The 16,244-nt window shown below is 41.4% G+C and overlaps 3 protein-coding genes across 3 annotated transcripts; 1 reads left to right on the forward strand and 2 right to left on the reverse strand.

Annotated features, from left to right (window-relative positions):
- Positions 1-852: 852 nt before the first annotated feature.
- pnhd (pinhead) lies at positions 853-3,910 on the reverse strand. Its single transcript, XM_028428181.1, has 7 exons — positions 3,822-3,910; positions 3,505-3,600; positions 3,195-3,334; positions 2,697-2,973; positions 2,230-2,411; positions 1,512-1,570; positions 853-1,030 (listed from the first exon to the last, which is right to left on the reverse strand). Exons 1-7 carry the CDS (start codon positions 3,871-3,873, stop codon positions 880-882), a joined length of 957 nt encoding a protein of 318 aa, XP_028283982.1. The 5' UTR covers positions 3,874-3,910; the 3' UTR covers positions 853-879.
- A 2,038-nt stretch (positions 3,911-5,948) lies between these two features.
- Positions 5,949-8,114, forward strand: LOC114449626 (serine/threonine-protein kinase NIM1-like). The gene is made up of 4 exons (XM_028427436.1): positions 5,949-6,018; positions 6,125-6,391; positions 7,009-7,277; positions 7,359-8,114. The coding sequence occupies exons 1-4, from the start codon at positions 5,949-5,951 to the stop codon at positions 8,112-8,114; spliced, it is 1,362 nt and encodes a 453-aa protein (XP_028283237.1).
- Positions 8,115-11,077: 2,963 nt separating this feature from the next.
- On the reverse strand, positions 11,078-13,326 carry ccl25a (chemokine (C-C motif) ligand 25a). The gene is made up of 6 exons (XM_028427776.1): positions 13,272-13,326; positions 12,588-12,688; positions 12,092-12,181; positions 11,863-11,992; positions 11,664-11,769; positions 11,078-11,581 (listed from the first exon to the last, which is right to left on the reverse strand). Exons 3-6 carry the CDS (start codon positions 12,153-12,155, stop codon positions 11,552-11,554), a joined length of 330 nt encoding a protein of 109 aa, XP_028283577.1. The 5' UTR covers positions 12,156-12,181; positions 12,588-12,688; positions 13,272-13,326; the 3' UTR covers positions 11,078-11,551.
- Between the last annotated feature and the right edge of the window lie 2,918 nt (positions 13,327-16,244).

Consider the following 16,244-nt stretch of genomic DNA (forward strand, 5'->3'; position numbering starts at 1 on the left):
TACTATAATAAGTCCCTGACTTGTATTTTTTTATTGTTGTTTTAGAGGTCACTCAGAAATTACACTGTGCCATTTGCGTCCTTTTGATCTTTACGCACAATTACGCACAGGAGTGCAGGCTGCAGCCTCACTGTAATAAACATTTAAGAGATCAAAGTTATTTTTTTTTCAAAGATGACACCTTGCAGGCAAGTCATAAAACGTTTCTTCTCTTTAGATGACACAGAAAACTGTTTCACACGTCGATATCAAAATAAGGAGCAATTAGAGCGCCTGCACGTGTGTTTTTTCAAAGGGACGAGTTGGATGGCTTTTTGTTTTTTACTGTGCTCCTTTTCTAACGCTGCTTCAAAGCTTCATCTTGGCCCCTTTGAAACTTTAGAAGAGGCACAACACATGTTGAAGGGAAAGACTCTGAAGTGAACTGTTGATTACGCATTAGGGTGTGTGTCAGATGTGTGGTTTTTTTTTACCAGCTTAATATTTCAACAAACCTTTAGATTATCTTTGTTTTTCTCAACTTTATTCAAAAGATGTTATCATATTTATGCTTAATAATAAAGGCCCAGGTACACAGTTTTTAACAAGTGACCTACTTTCTTTGGAAAATATTCCCCTTTGGAAACCTTTCCAAATTAAGCTACCTCATTAGTCTACAGTCATATAATCAAAGATTCTCACTGATTGTTGTACTATGTTTATTTACAAAATTATCATTTTTACATATATTACATATAATACAATAATACATTAAGGAAGGAAGCTATTGCTGGGGGTTAACAGTGAAGGAGGATATCTGAGGAGGGGCAGATTGTTTTTTTTTTTCTGGAGCCCTTGGAAGTCTTGGGTAGTTGTTATTTCCAGTAGAGGGCGCGCTTTTCAGCTTTGGCATAGACAGGAAGTGATGGAGAGGATGGTGCGGAGCTGCCCATGCTGGTTGAGGAAGCTGTGGCTCTCGTGGCCCTGAGGAACGCAGGAGCTGGACTGTGTCTCAGACCACAAGTGGCAAATTTTCGGATCAGTTGGACTCCTGTAACCAAAAGAAAAATGAAATAAAAGATTAGAATAGTTTTGTCATGACAGAAGATAATTGTTGCATATTTATGTTTACTGGAAAAATGAGCTTAAGGTTCTCTTCCACCTAGTCGTCACTATGAATGACTGTGAGGTCTTTTTGTCCTCACATCAGTCTGTCCTGGGACAGACGTGGATGTTTTTACTGTCAATTTCAGGATAAGAGTCAGAATCAGAAATACTTAAAGGGGGGAATTACTTAATTACTTAATTCTTGTGTAAATAGGATTTTAATAAAGAAAGTGTAAATGTTGAAATGCAACCTTTTTTTCATTTCACATAGGCTAATCTGAAAAAAGACATTTGGTGCAGGGATTATCCAGAAAAGGCCAACATGCTGAGTGCTGAAGGTGTCACAGCTCACAGGCAATTGTAAAAGAGGGGCAGAGGAAGTGTGTGTGTCTGTGTGTGTGTGTGGCAGCTGTGTTCGTACTTACCTGAGAAGGCATCGGTTTCCTGTAGAGCAGCCACCCAAACATCTGCCCACATCTATTTCCTGTAGGAAAATTAGCAACACAGAGAGAGGGAAATCAGCTCACAGCTGGTCGCAAATATTGACACAGTTGAATTGGGGGGGGGACCAGTTGCCGTTTAGCATGTTAACTGCTCTGATCTGTCACCTGCAGGGGCCATTTGTGTGTGCACACCTTTGGTGCTGACACAGCCGAGAAAATGTAACTTTTAACTCTCTTCGATTTATTTCTTGGATTAGATTGTAGTGGTAATAATGGCTTCCATGTGAGATTTTGAGGACGTTGGAAGACTAAAATGCTGAGTGAAGAACTTCATGCTTGAATCCCTGTTTGCTTGGGATTTGGCCCATGAGCTGGTTTATTGTTACTTGCCAGGAAACAGAAAGTACAGCTACACATCAGCTGATTATTTGTTTTGTTTTCTTTGCCCTGGATGTGTGTGTGTGTGTGTGTGTGTATTAACGTGATTAACAGGCGTCTTCCACACATGAATAAAGATACTTCATTATTGTCTGGCACCTGGCCTGATCCCTCGTTTCCTCTCATCTTGATCACAAAAGAAAGTGTGAAGCAGACTGTGCTAATCAAAGAAAGGATGGTGGCCATTGTGAAGGGTCTGGATTTCACAATAGGGGGGGAAATACTGTGCAATTTTAGCCATGTATTTCTGTTTTACACTTACTTTGAGCCTCTCCTCTTTGACTCCATCTGCATGCTGGACTACTTCATAGTAATACTCCACATATGGGACTCTGTAGCAGCTTTCCTTCAGCTCGCAGGCCGTCACGGTCTGGATGAGATCCACTTTGTTTGGGGTTTCCACAAAGGCAGAGTCAAACTTAGTGGGGACGCAGGAGAATCCCTCTGTGAGGAAAAAACAGAGAAATAAATGGAAGAAACAGACAAAGCAACAACAATTGTGACATAAAGGAGGAGTAAAGTTGCTTCTGATCAGGTTTGGTGGTGCTTTTTAGGAATAAACACACTTTATCCACCTCTGAAAATTAGGGCTGAGTGAGTGTCTGGCCTAAAAATGTGCTATAAATGTATTTTATTGGGTCATAAACTTAAAATACAATTTCCATGTGATTGGCTGCTCATGCACACTTTCACACCTCATCCTCTTATCTGTGTTGCTGATGCACAAACCTGGGGATCCTTTAGACCGGGAGCATCCTCCCACATCGATGACGGTCTCATATGGAGTCTCAGAGTAGTAGGTCCTAAGGGCGGGGACGCGGATGCACTGGGTCACCTTGATTTCGCAGTGGCACTCTTCGATGACCTCCACCTCTCGGGGTCCCTCAAAGAGAAGAACGCGCTCTACACGCATCCCAGTTGGTTCACACACCTGGTCCAGTCCGCAAGAGGGGAGCTGGTTCTGCAGCCCTGAGGTCTCTGGAGGAGAGGGTGCGCGTGTCCTCATCTGTTGTAATCCATATATTTATTATCAAAACATGTTGCATTTAAAGGTGCACGAATTATTTATAATGTGCTGCTCTAAAGAAATGCTGCTATGATTAATAATAACATTTTTATCAATAAATTTTAAAAAAGTGATTTTAAATGAGACTTTAAGTAAGGTAAACAACTCATTACAAAGAAACAGCACACCCTTGTGGCAGCATGAGGAACTGTCACACTTACTTTTTTGCTCCTGATGAATTCCAACATGGAGGAATGTTTTGAGGATGGCTGCTGGCCGGCTTCATGTGATGGTCTTGTTGTCCCTCCACAGTGTGACCTGCACATTCCCACGTCCACACTGACAGGACTCCCAGAAATATCTGAAGAGACACACAACAACAGATTAAGTTTCCAGACGGCAAGGAGGGTCTATGCGTAGTTTAAAAAAAACAAAAAACAGAAGAGAGACAAGCATGCTGGCACAAATAAAAGCGCCCACACTCACTGGAAGGAAGAATCCTCAAACCCACAGAGGAATGTGTTTCCTTACCTTGTCCAATGTACACAAAGTGACTCTGTCTTTTGCAGCATGCTCTCTGTGTGAACAGGTTTCTGTGATTGATGTGTTTGCTCAGCACTCCAGTCCCTGGAAAACATGAGACAAGCACACATCAGTACTTTCAAATGCTGTTATAGTGCAGATTTCATGTAATAAAATGGGATTATTTATTGCCAGTTTGCAAGAAAAAAATATATTTTGATTAATGAGAACAGGTTTAATCCTGTGATGAATCCCTCAGTATTGTAGCTCCTTTGCTAAATGATATCACACAGTCCCATCCACACAAATCAGCAAACAGTACTTACTGGTCAGGTGGAGGACACACAGGAGGAGAAGGAGAGGTCGGGGTGTATCCATGGCTTTAAGTCCAAAATCTGCTCCCCAGCTGCCTGAGATCCTGAGTGTCCCTCTGCTCACTGCTGCTCTCGGATATTTATATGGGATCAAGCTTCAGACCCAAATGTCATCCCAGAAACAAAAACAAACAAAAAAAGGGAGAGCTAATCAAATTTCCATCTTGAATGCCTCGTAGGATTTGGAGCTCTTACAGACACTTCAAAGGAGATCTGCACAGCTTTTCTTTTTTTCTGCTGAAGCCCAGCAGTAAGAGTGTGTTGACCTGGGCCTGAGCTCGCCCCCTAATGAAGGGCTTAAGTATCCTTGAGCCATTAAAGCGTCGCTCATTCAAAGGCATTAATCATCTTTTATCTCAGGGGGAAGGTGTTTAGCACCTCTGACTTAAAACACAACCAGGCCCAAACACATAAACAGGATCAGCATGGGGGCCTGAGCAGAAAACTCCAGCACCTTTGTGTTTATTCAACATGGCACCAAATGGCCTGAGAGCTGCTGCCTTTTCTCCCCTGAGACAGTGGAAGGACTGAGGATCCTAAACTGGGAAGAGAAGCAAGAGGAAAGCATCTGATGTTTGTCTTTTTAACTGAGCCAGCAGGTTTTTAATCATCAGAAAAAAACTACTCTAATCTCTGCATTGGACTGATTTTGACATGGTATCGTAATAAGGTGTTAGTCTCTTCTTTGATGTGCTGATGTGATCCCCTCATTTTCCCCAGGATCAACGGATCATCGTTCAGAGAGCCATCAGACACCTTAATTAATGTGACGCCCCCTTTTTCTGCAGTTTCAATTGTTGATTCCTTTTCATTAACACATTTCATTCAAATTCTATCATAATCCTGGTAAAAAGTGATTAAACTTGATTTAATTATGTTGGTCATGAGTCATGTGTTATTATTACAGCCAAAGTATAAACTCTAATCTTTCTTAAAGTATGATGAAAAGTTCACTCTTGACCTTGAAAACAACAAATAAATGAGCACAAGGATGACGGTGTGATTAAAGAGAGACCTCCAGAACAGCTGCCTGTGCTGGGATTGTTTAACCAGCTGCTGCTTCCAAGGTCAAGAATCTTTTTTTTTTTTACTCACTTTTATGGAGGTATAGCACCCATCATGTGTCCCTCAAGCATCAGTCTGCTGATTTGATCACATCATGTGTGGCATACAGAGAGATCACTCAGAGACAAGGTGCATTATTTATCTTTAATTTAAATATATATATATATATATGTTTTTAAATTGCGATTTAAGAGTGATATAAAGTAGTCCAGTAATCTCCTGTTTGCATTCACAGCTGTCTCAACACTGCACATGCAGAGATGATTGGATTATTATTAGTGACTCACCCGCGACATGAACAAGCAGCTTATGCAAGATGACTGTGTTCAGTCAGTCTGAGTAACACAGAGGCTGATGCGGCTGACGGGACGCAAGCGTGGTCATGCTGCCTGTCTGGTGTCATGGTCAAAGTCTGGGTCACTGTGCTGCACTTTTTGTGCTCACTTAGCCAAAAAAAGTGACTGAAAAATGCAACTTCTCTTCAATTTTGTATGATATTCTGTGAGAGTTGATATTTATATGGAGTGCAGCTGTTAGCAACTTAGCACCTGTGTATGAGAATATAATAATATTTAATCTATAATGTAAATAATAATAATGTACCCTGTTAACCCTTTGAAGCTGCAGCCCTGCAGATGCCCTTGTAAAACCTTGACCCAGTCCGCTGACCCCCTAACAATAATGATCGTCCATACAGTAATCTCATGTCTGTTGTATCAGGTGGTGTAACCCCGACACGTAAACATGTGCCTGTCTATTGTCTGTCTGCCAGGAGTCCAGCACTCAGGGATTACAAGGCGTTATGTAGTATAAGTTCAGGATTATTCTCTGCAGCGTGCAGGTGAGACAGAGCAGCTGAGCAGCTGAGCAGCGTCTGCACATCCTCATGCATGCAGATGCTTTTGAATTCCTGTCACACAGCTCCTGTATTTTTCCTTCAGGCTTTTTTGTTGTGGAAAAATCTCCCAAGAAGACAAGAAAGGAGAATATCTGCAGTAACTCTGGATTAGAATCATGTATTTGAACAACAAAAACAACATAATCAATACAGAAAAGAGCAAAAAGAACCTGAAAGGGAAAACATGTGAGTACAGATTGAACAGTTGTTTTCTGCATTTATTTATTTATTTATTTATTTATTTATTTATTGTGCCCTGAAGAACAACTGAAATGTCTTTTCTCCATCTCAGGGGCTCACTTGAAGACGGTATCACAGCAAGAAGACATCTTCACTCAGGTGTCTCCAAACCTGAACAAAAAGGCCAACAACATGACAGAGGAGGAGGAGACCATGTATCGCACACCGTTCGGGAAGGCCCTGTATGATCTGACCCACTCGGAGAAGGTGAAGGACGACTTGACGTGCGGACGGCGCGTGGGCCTTTATGAGCTGCGGGGGGAGATTGGATCCGGCAACTTCTCCCAGGTTAGATTGGGAATACATGACGTGACCAAAGGTGAGATTTTGACTTTTTCAATGTTTTCAGGTAGGACACAGTGTTGAGCATCCTTTGGATACTCAAACTTATTTTTTCTTTTCAGAAAATGGCCAGCTTAGATAATTGAATATACATAGTTAGTTAAAGGGGCAGTGCTGATTAGTTGAAATGATTCTTCTTCATGGAAATAAATGAACTATATGTCATCGAGACATAAAATAGATGTGATCAAATGTAAAAATATCAGAAAAAATACATGTAAGAAAGATTTTTAGAACATAGAAACAGGGTGTCTGCATAGATATGGAGGTTTTATTCTGCTTTAATTCACTTGTAAACATCAGATTCATGTTCACAGTCTGCCCAGCTCAGCATTATACACAATGTAGGCCTGACCAGTCTGGGTCATCCCAGATGTCAGAAGACATGTCTGATCCCAGGAACTCAGTAATCCATGTGTTCATCATCCGTCACAGCCTGCAGCCTCCGTGTAACGCTTCATTAATGGAGATTCATAAAGAGCAGAAATACTTCACCAGGACGTTTAAATAAAAGAATTGGCAAAAAAAACAACCTGGGTGTGTTTTCCCCCTGTTGCTTCACTGTCTTTGTCCGTGTCTGTCTTCACCTGATAGAAAGAGTGGCAGTGAAAATCCTGGATAAGGTGCATTTGGACAAGCGCTCACAGGCTCTTTTTGCCTCTGAGATCTCCTGCATGGAGAAGCTTGCCCACCCCAACATAGTGCGCCTGTATGAGGTGGTGGAAACGTTCAAGCGGCTCTACCTGGTCATGGAGTATGCAAGCGGAGGGGAGCTGTTCTCCCGCATCAGCACCAGGGGGCGCCTGTCGGACCTGGAGAGCAAGCTGGTGTTCTCCCAGGTCGTGGCTGCAGTCAGACACATGGTGAGGCTTTAACCGCAGAGTTATTTTGATGTGAGCTCTCACTCTTTAAGATAAACGTGTATGTTTTTATCCTTTTTTCAGCATGATAACAATATAGTCCACAGAGACCTGAAGGCTGAGAACGTCTTCTACACCAGCACCTTCTGCATCAAAGTGGGAGACTTTGGTTTTAGCACGTCATGCTGCCCCACTGACGTCCTTCGCACGTTTTGTGGGTCTCCACCTTATGCAGCCCCCGAGCTCTTCAAAGAGAAAGGCTACCACGGTCATTACGCAGACCTGTGGGCGCTGGGTATTTTGCTGTACTTCATGGTGACTGCCACAATGCCATTCAAAGCCACAAACACAGGCAGACTGAAGTGCTGCATCCTACAGGGTGCGTATGTCATCCCCCCCTACGTGCCCCAGTTGTGCCAGGAGATCATTAAAGGCCTCTTGAGGCCTGTTCCTGTAGACCGCCTTACTGCAGCACAGATCATGGGCAGTGAATGGATGAGAGGCATTGAGTTTCCTCAGGCCTACCCAGCGTTTAGTCCTACACCTTCCCCACTGGCCGAGCCAAACTACATCCTAACCTCAGATGAGCTCAGTGTGAAGGCGGCACTGGAGGATCTCGGCATCACTAGAGCTCATCTTGTCAACAACGGTGTGGATTTGAGAAGCCCTGTTACCGGAGTCTATCGGATTTTGCTCCACCGGAACCAGAAGAGGAGGTCTGTGGAAGCTGTGACCTACATCCAGACCTGCACTAGGAAGTCCCAGAGCAGACTCCAATGGAGAGTGGGCTCAGATGGTCTGCTTAACAAGCGCCACTCTGTGGTTTGTATCATCATGTAGGTTTCTGGAAAAGGTTTCCTGACGTAAACTGTCAGATGGACATAAACTTTCATGTCTTTGCACATAATCAGGAAGCTTTTAGCTTAGATTAGATAATGAAGACACCATAATATACCATAATAAAGGGGCATCCTGCCAGATCTGGTTGCTAAAAGTGCAGAACATGTTATCATGCATCTACCACTGGCTGTGAAAAGATGCTGCTGTGAATCCAAGTATCTGTCCACAATGCTACAGTCTGTGACCAGAGCTGGCACTGCTTTGTCAGCTAACATCCAAACTTTGTAGACTGACAGTGACCCAGAGATTCCTCTTCCCGTAACATAACAGGAAAGCTTAAAACCACGTGAAAAAGTTTCTCAATGAGTCAAATGTCGGTGAGAACATGTGATTGAAACACTGTACTGTTATAGTTTTTTTTATTTTCTAAAAAATAACTTTTGATCATAAATTCTTAGAGATGAATTTCAATAAATGTTGAGCAGCATAATGAGGAGGTTATTAGGGAAAAAAACCTGCTAGTAAACAGATTAAAGCTACAGTGTGTGACTTTTACCTATAAGTGGATGTCTACTAGATTCATGCTCTTAAGATGAAGATTAAGATTTAATTTAATAATCCCTGTGGGGAAATTAAGTTCTTGTTTGATAAATTCATACAAGGCTGATAAAGCCTATCAGCAATGATGGTGGTGAAATCCCTCAGTAAACAAATACACACACAGTTTGGGTTTAAACAAAAAAGAAACTGTGTCCAGAGGAAGGATTACAGCCTGAGAACTACATAACACTGAGGAGTCTGAGGTTCAAGTCCCACTGACACCCCGGGCTGTTTTGTTTTCACCTGCTGTTAAGTTTCATTTTTATTAATCAGGTTTGGTTTTGTTAGTCACAAATCCATAACATTAAACACATTTTTGAAGGAAAACGGTTCCTGTCAGGTTGTTGCCAACAGGTAGAGATGCAGCTGTTTTCCAGGTGAGGACAGATTGAAAATTGTACCATTGTTAATCCCTGTTATAGCAATTTACGTAGCTAACATTTAAAGAAACTTAAATGACTAAAAAACATCAACACCTAACTCCATGTCTGGTTATAAATCCATATTAGGTTATGTATTCTGCACCCTATGAGATGATCGTCCACCCAAACACACACAGTGTTTGTGTGATTACTCTCGCTGCCACAAGGGGGAGACAGACGTTCTGCACTGTAGCTTTAATGTAAATGTCTATTAACTCATATGAGAGGAAATGTTGTCATTAATTTGGCTGAACCGTGTAAATTTTTGTATGTTAATATTGTTCAGTGTTTGTAATGTTATTAATGTATAGCATGAATATGTGTATTTTAAATATATTAACTTGTGCTGCCGTAGTTTATCTTTACTGACAGCATTAATGTGAAACATTTCTGTCAGATGTCGCATGTTGTTGCTATAGCTGCAGCTGTTATGACTCAATTTGAGGGTAGGCAGTACTAAACATTACGGCAATAAATATAATGTCATTTCCAAATAACTGTGGTGTGCACTGCTTTCATCTTTCTTTTCATCCGTTTCCCTTCTTTCTTTCACCTTCACAGCAACCATGATTTACTGTCTAGTGCCATCGTAAATGTCAACGCTTGGCTCCAAACCTGCAGGACTTGGTGGCAAATAGAAAAACTGTTCTCTGACTTGATTATTTCGGTTTTACAAACCCTCTTATTTTTCACTGCTTTCCAGTCTCCTTCTAATTTCCTGTAATTCTTTACTATTTGTTTCAGCGTAAAGTGATTTTTTTTCCCACATATTGTTTTCATACTTTCATTTCATGGTTTTTTTCCTTCATGATTACAAAAAAAGGCTAAAATTTCATGCCAGTTCTTTCTGTCCCAGCATGCAAGAACAGCCGAGCGCTGCACATTTCCCAGCTTTTGTTGTGATATAAACAAGAAGGAGCGAAGTTTCAGCACTCAAATCCTTTTTCTCCCCCCTGCAACACAATGCTCCGTCCTCATGTGATGCCACAGCTATTAGTCATCCTCGGTGCAATTTTAGATGTCCGTCAATATGTTATGTATGTCACTAACGTCTTGGTAATTATCATGTATTTATCAGAATTTCCATCATCTTTGCCTTTGAGCTAAGTTGGCACCATATTCAAACAAACACTTGATCTGAAGATGCTCTGCGTTTAACATCTGATCGCCCTGCTTTAAACTTTCACATGTGTCTGAGCGGAGATTTGCTGACAGTGAGTGGATTCACACCTTCCCCTTTAATCAATAATAAGCTCCAGATAATTAATAGAGCACGGTGCACAGGCCTGCTTGCACGAATAATTTTCGTTTGAGTCATATTTATATTTTTTTTTGTTTTGTCTTGCTTTTTTATTTGCAACATGAAGCCCTCTGCACCTCCGCAAGGCACTGATGTGTGGAAGTCATCAATCTCCACAGACACACCGAGTTACTCAAAGTGAGATTTTATCAGCTGCAAGCCCCAGCAGCTCTTATGAATGCTCATGAAGACGAGTGCAGCACACACCTAAAGCAGATCCCGCACTGTATGTCTGATCAGATAGCGTCTGCAGATTTCTTTTTTTAAGGTGCAGCTTTGAGTAAATGCAAATATAAGGAAAAAAATCAGGCCATGTAAATGATTTACAGACATATACACACAAAGATTAGATAGAACTGTGGTGAAAGTATCACAAACTTCTCCTGAAATGACAGTGTTCAGAAGTCTTTTAAGTTGATCTGGTGTGATTGATCTGCGTTCAGCCTGCGGTAGAAGAAGATGCTCTTATTACATGAGTGTTAAATCACTTTCTTCTCCAGCTGTCCGCACTCATATGTTTTATTTTGTACTATTCAAAAAGACCAGAATAAACAGAAGTAAGAAGAAATCTGCAACACGAGGGAATTAAATCATCCTAATCAAACTTCCTGGAGAAACCGGATAATCATTAACACTGAGAGGATTGTTATAACAAAGTTTATTGTATAACACACAAACATAGACATTTAAACAGATCAGAAGAAATTAAGACATTAAGAAAAAACGTCATTGTGTTTTTATATAAACAAAAGGATTTGAAAGTCATCGGGTCACATTACAGAACAAACAATATCACATATATCATTTACATTCCATCACCTTTTATATAATTAAACAGCTTATTGAATATTACAATGCAAATGTTTTAAGCAGCATTTAAAACTTTATATATCCAGCGGCTTTAAAAGTACAACCCCGAAGTGCTGCTGCTGCTCTGCGAGAGTCTGACCTTTAGCTTAATGACGAAGAAAGCGAAAGTGAGATTTTTTTGGCACGGCTTGCCTCACTTGCCTTCCAGTAAGACAATAAAACCACCATAAAAAACAGCTCGTTGCTTTATAATAGGAGGGCAGAAAGATAAATGGGGGCGATTGTGCTGTGGCAGGAGCTCACCCTCAGCCTTTCCTCCACAGTTGTGCATGCACCTGTGAAAATCAAAAAAATCAAAGACATGAGTTTAAAGCCATATCAGTCACAATCATGTCCTCCTCAGGTCAAACATCTCACCTGTTTGTTCTTTTTCTGGTTCCTTTCAGAAATGCCCTTCATCACTTTCAAGACCCACTCCTCTTTTGGGTCTGCGCAAATAATGCGTCCCTTCCTCATGGTGAAGCTGAAGGATAAACATTCAAATGTTTTTTTCTTTAGAATCAATTCTCTTAAACAAAAAAAAAAGAGTTCAGTATCACTGTGCATGTGAGCTCACATCACGGCCGGGATGTTGCAGCCTCCATCAGCTTTCTGATGTCTGTACTTCACTGCATGTTTCTCAATGTGGCGGTGCATTGTATTGTGTGTGCATTGTACATATTTCAAACAGCAGTCATCATACGACACTGAAACATCAGGAGTCCATATTAGTTTCACCTTACTGTAAACTCCACAATATAATATTGTGCAACAACAGCCCTTATGCAGCAAGTTTAACACCTTACCTTGTGCCAGTGCAAGACAGAGACATGTGAGGATCAGCAGGAAGAACAGCGTGTTGAACCGCATGGTGAAGTCTGATCTTAGTGGCAGCTCTGAAGAGGAAAGAATTAAAATGTTTTACCTGCAATCAGCCTTATCACTTTGTGGTTATTGCACCTTGCAGCTCCTCCCCGGCCTCCTCCCACATTCACACCTGAAACCTTGAACCTTGTGCAAAACAACCAGCAAATGTCCCTTTTGTTTGCATTTCGTGTTAAATAAACAAAAATCAAAATCATTACTTCCAATTAATGCCAATAATTGTGTGTGGTGGGAGGAGAAATCAAAGTTTTTTTAAAGATATACACTCCTTAAATAATCCTTAAAACGTCACAGAGCAAAGACACTTTCAATACAACTGAACAGAATCCACATGGAACTCAACACCTTCAGAGTTTGAGCGTTCCTCCTGTTTTTCCTGGCGGGTCTCTGTTTAGGACACGTTCACAGGATACTCACCTCTGATGCCCCAGGTGCTGCTCGGCGCTCCCTCTTGCTTGAGTCTGTCAACCTGCGTGGCTGCGGCACACTTATAAAGCGCTCCTGAGTGCAGTGGGATGCTGTCGGGAAGGATCAGATTTCCATGCATCACCTTTGTACCTCAGCTCATGTTTCTTCTTGTTTTCTATTTTATTTTAAGCTCTTGGAGTTCGTGTGTGACTTAAAAAGATAAATTCTGTTTGTGCAAGTGGATGCAAACCTGCATAATGCAAGCATACAGTGGAAACACGTGTTCTTGTTGGTCTATATATTTTGATCTACACACCAAAAAGTTCAAGTCTCCATTTGCATGAGGTTGTTGTAATGAGAATGCGTTACAGGTCTTTACATATGCTCATGCTGACAGGCTGATGGCACTCATTCTGACAACTTGAACTCTTCTGCTGAGAAAAACAATTAGATTTTTGTGCAGCTGAGAGTACGGTAATTCACATGTTGTGAGAAGACATTTGTTTATTGAGATGTTTACTTGACAGTCAGACAGTTACCCTTAAGTGTTGTAGTTCTGGTATTCGTGGTGTTATTAAAAAAACATTTAAAGTAAATAAATTAAATCCTATTACTATGTCCAACCCACTATAAGAGATTTTTTTTTTCAATCAAAGCTGCGTTTTGTTTTCATCTAAACAATATAACACATACCTGAAAGGCTCCTCACACTTTCACTCCATAATCCTGCAGTGAACTGGTTTCTGAGCTCTGTCTGTATTGTAAATGGACTAACACTGTCATAAAACATCAGCTGATGAGCTGTTCATTTACTTTTATTTTGTGTGGAAGTCCCCACACAGGCCGTAAAAACATTTTATCAGTGATATGCTGAAATATCCGGTTTGACCCTTGGAGCTGATAAGACGGAGTAAATTACCGGTCATTAAGGCTTGAAATTGAGTATATAATTTAGTCTAAACTGTTAATTTCACTCAGAGGTTAATGGATTTATGACCCCCTATTTGGTGATGTAAAGAACGGCGTGTGAAATCTTCCTGACGCAATGGTAGACAAAAAAAAGGCAAAGAAGCTTGTTGCAGAAGAGAAATGTTTACATTACATGTGTCCTCATGTGGGCCCCAGGGAGGTGCAGGAAACCAAGAGGCCTGGCTGCCTCTGTTTTCTCTCTGACTACTACAAACCTGATGGACTAGGCAGTTTGGAGAGTGAATAATTGAATGGATGTTTGGGGCTACATTAGTGTCACCTTCCACCCTGTCCACCTTTTTTGCACAATTTGTCTATATTATAGACTGTGTATGGATAAACTGCATCTGTGCAGCTCGTCCTCACCAGAAGAATGTAACGTGCGCTTGACAGTTCAGTCCTTAAAAGCCCCCTTAAAATGTCACTTAAAGTGGAAATTTTTTAACTCTTAATATAGCTTCTGCCTTATATAAAAACTCACCAGCAGTTAGAATAGGATAGGACAGATACTTTATTAATCATAACAGCTAACAAAGGTGCAATATGTCCATAAAAACTGGACGCCCAGTGAGGAGTTGTACAGTCAAATGGTTTCTGAGTGTGAACTGCCGTTTCTCCGCCTCAGAGGCCGTTGCTCGATCCATACTTCATCTAACACAGAGCAAACACATGAGTTTATACCTATAGATTTGCTTTGTGGCTGATTTAGTCTGTTGTTGTTTACAGTTCCACGGTGTGGGTGAGTATCTGTGTTTTGAGACTGGTGGATTTTTCCTCACTCACCGAGTGGCTTCCTCACTTCTGCTGTGAATCATCAGTTGCACAGAATCAGATCCTCTTCTGAGCAGCTCTGACAGTTTAGAAAGTTTGCATAACACTTGTCAGCATTGCCATATCGCATGTCCACCCAAAGCTCTTCCTGTTAAATCCTAAAAAGCGTTGAGCTCCATGTGTCAGATATTAATGGGCCTTGAGTGCCTGAGTGGACATCTGATAGCACCGGTTACTGTTTACACTCTTTAGCGGTGCTCACATCAGCCCTCCTAAAATCCACTGAGGCATTTCACAGGCCTGCTCTTTTCTTTTCCACTGCCTGCAGCACGCCGCCGCTCTCCTTTAGGTATTTGATCAGATTTTGTGTGTTGTACAGAAACACTTTCTTGCTAGTCGCCACCCAGGCCTCTAATAGTTCATATAGATTATGTTTGTTTTATGATTTATTTACAGATTGCCTCAGTCTTCTTGTGCAGCTCCGATCATGCTGCAAACCACCGGCTGTGTGTGGGTTTAATCACAGTACAAATGAACTGAACATTTGTTGGCAGAAATAACTGTTGGCTGTGATGATCCTTATTCTTGGTAGTGACGGCACGTTTGAAAAAAAAAGAAAAGAAAAATCCTGATGGATTAATGGCGTTGAGTATTTGTCAGAAAATGATGGTCCACTGCCAAGGTTACTTGGGCTCGGTCCCTGCAATGATACACTGTGTTGTCTTCAGCATTCCTTTCAGACGATATGATATGTTGTTTTTTATCCCTTCATCGTTGCTGTCATTTAAACATGAATATGAAAGAAGACATCTCTTAGAAGACATTCATCAGTGTGTGAGAAACTTTATTTGGCACACAGTACAGAAAAGTTACACTACATGGAGAAGGACTGAGGGACCTGAGACTGATTTAACTTTTACTTCTGTTGCAGCCATCCATGTGTAAACTGCATTGTACCTGAAGAAGAAAAAATGAAAGCAAACATAGAGGCAAACTATCAGAAAGAGTTCAGTGTCTTCATGTGCTCACATTTCAATCGTTTCATGGACTTAGGAGTTTTAGAGAAGTCTGTTTTCAGGATGTTTAGACAGAGTGATTAATCCAGCATGTCCACATGTGGTCCATAATACACCGGCCAGATCCGACACATGGTTACGTTCCTGCAAACATTATGTTCTGTTTACATTAACGGCACATATGATGATCTGATCATCTCAACATGGGACTGATAAAGCAGCAAACATCTGAGTAAGGAGGTGGGTGGATGTTCACCCAGGAGTCTGAGGTTCAAAACCCCTGACACCACAAGCTGCTTTGTTTTTACCCTGTGTAAACATGTGTTTTCCGATTTAGGTGAGACAATCGAGTCGTGAATCTGTGATTGTTGACTGTATACGATGTCTTTCACCACGCTGAAGACTTTTTTCGGATGTCTAAGCCACTGTCAAATTGTCTGTTTTAAGAAATACAAATATAGAATAGTCGTGACAGTTGGCTCTCTAGTAAGGGTGTCCCGATAAGATTTGAGTATCTGCCGATACCGAGTCCCGATCCGATACTTTCAGGATTCTCTATAAAGGCAAATATCAAGTCACTCGTTGCAGCAAAACACATGTGTGTTTCCTGTCCGTCGCTGTTACATCGACTGTGGATTTCCACATGTATGCTGCTTCGCCAAACTGCCTGCAACACATTGCCATCAACTTTAAATGCTTCAGCCTTCCCACGCTGGGAGATTCAACACACGCAGCAGCTCATCGAGGTCTCGAACCCAGGACCTCTCGCACCAAAAGCAACTGTCATACCCCTACACTACAAGACACAGAGCCACCCTGCACAGAAGGCGAGTCCTGATCGGGAGGTAACGACCGATCGAGTCTGAAATCACGTAATCGGGCATCGGGATATCCCTACTTTCTAGTATCT

This window comes from Parambassis ranga, chromosome 17 (genome assembly GCF_900634625.1).
Source record: "Parambassis ranga chromosome 17, fParRan2.1, whole genome shotgun sequence".
Classification (NCBI taxonomy): Eukaryota; Metazoa; Chordata; class Actinopteri; family Ambassidae; genus Parambassis; species Parambassis ranga.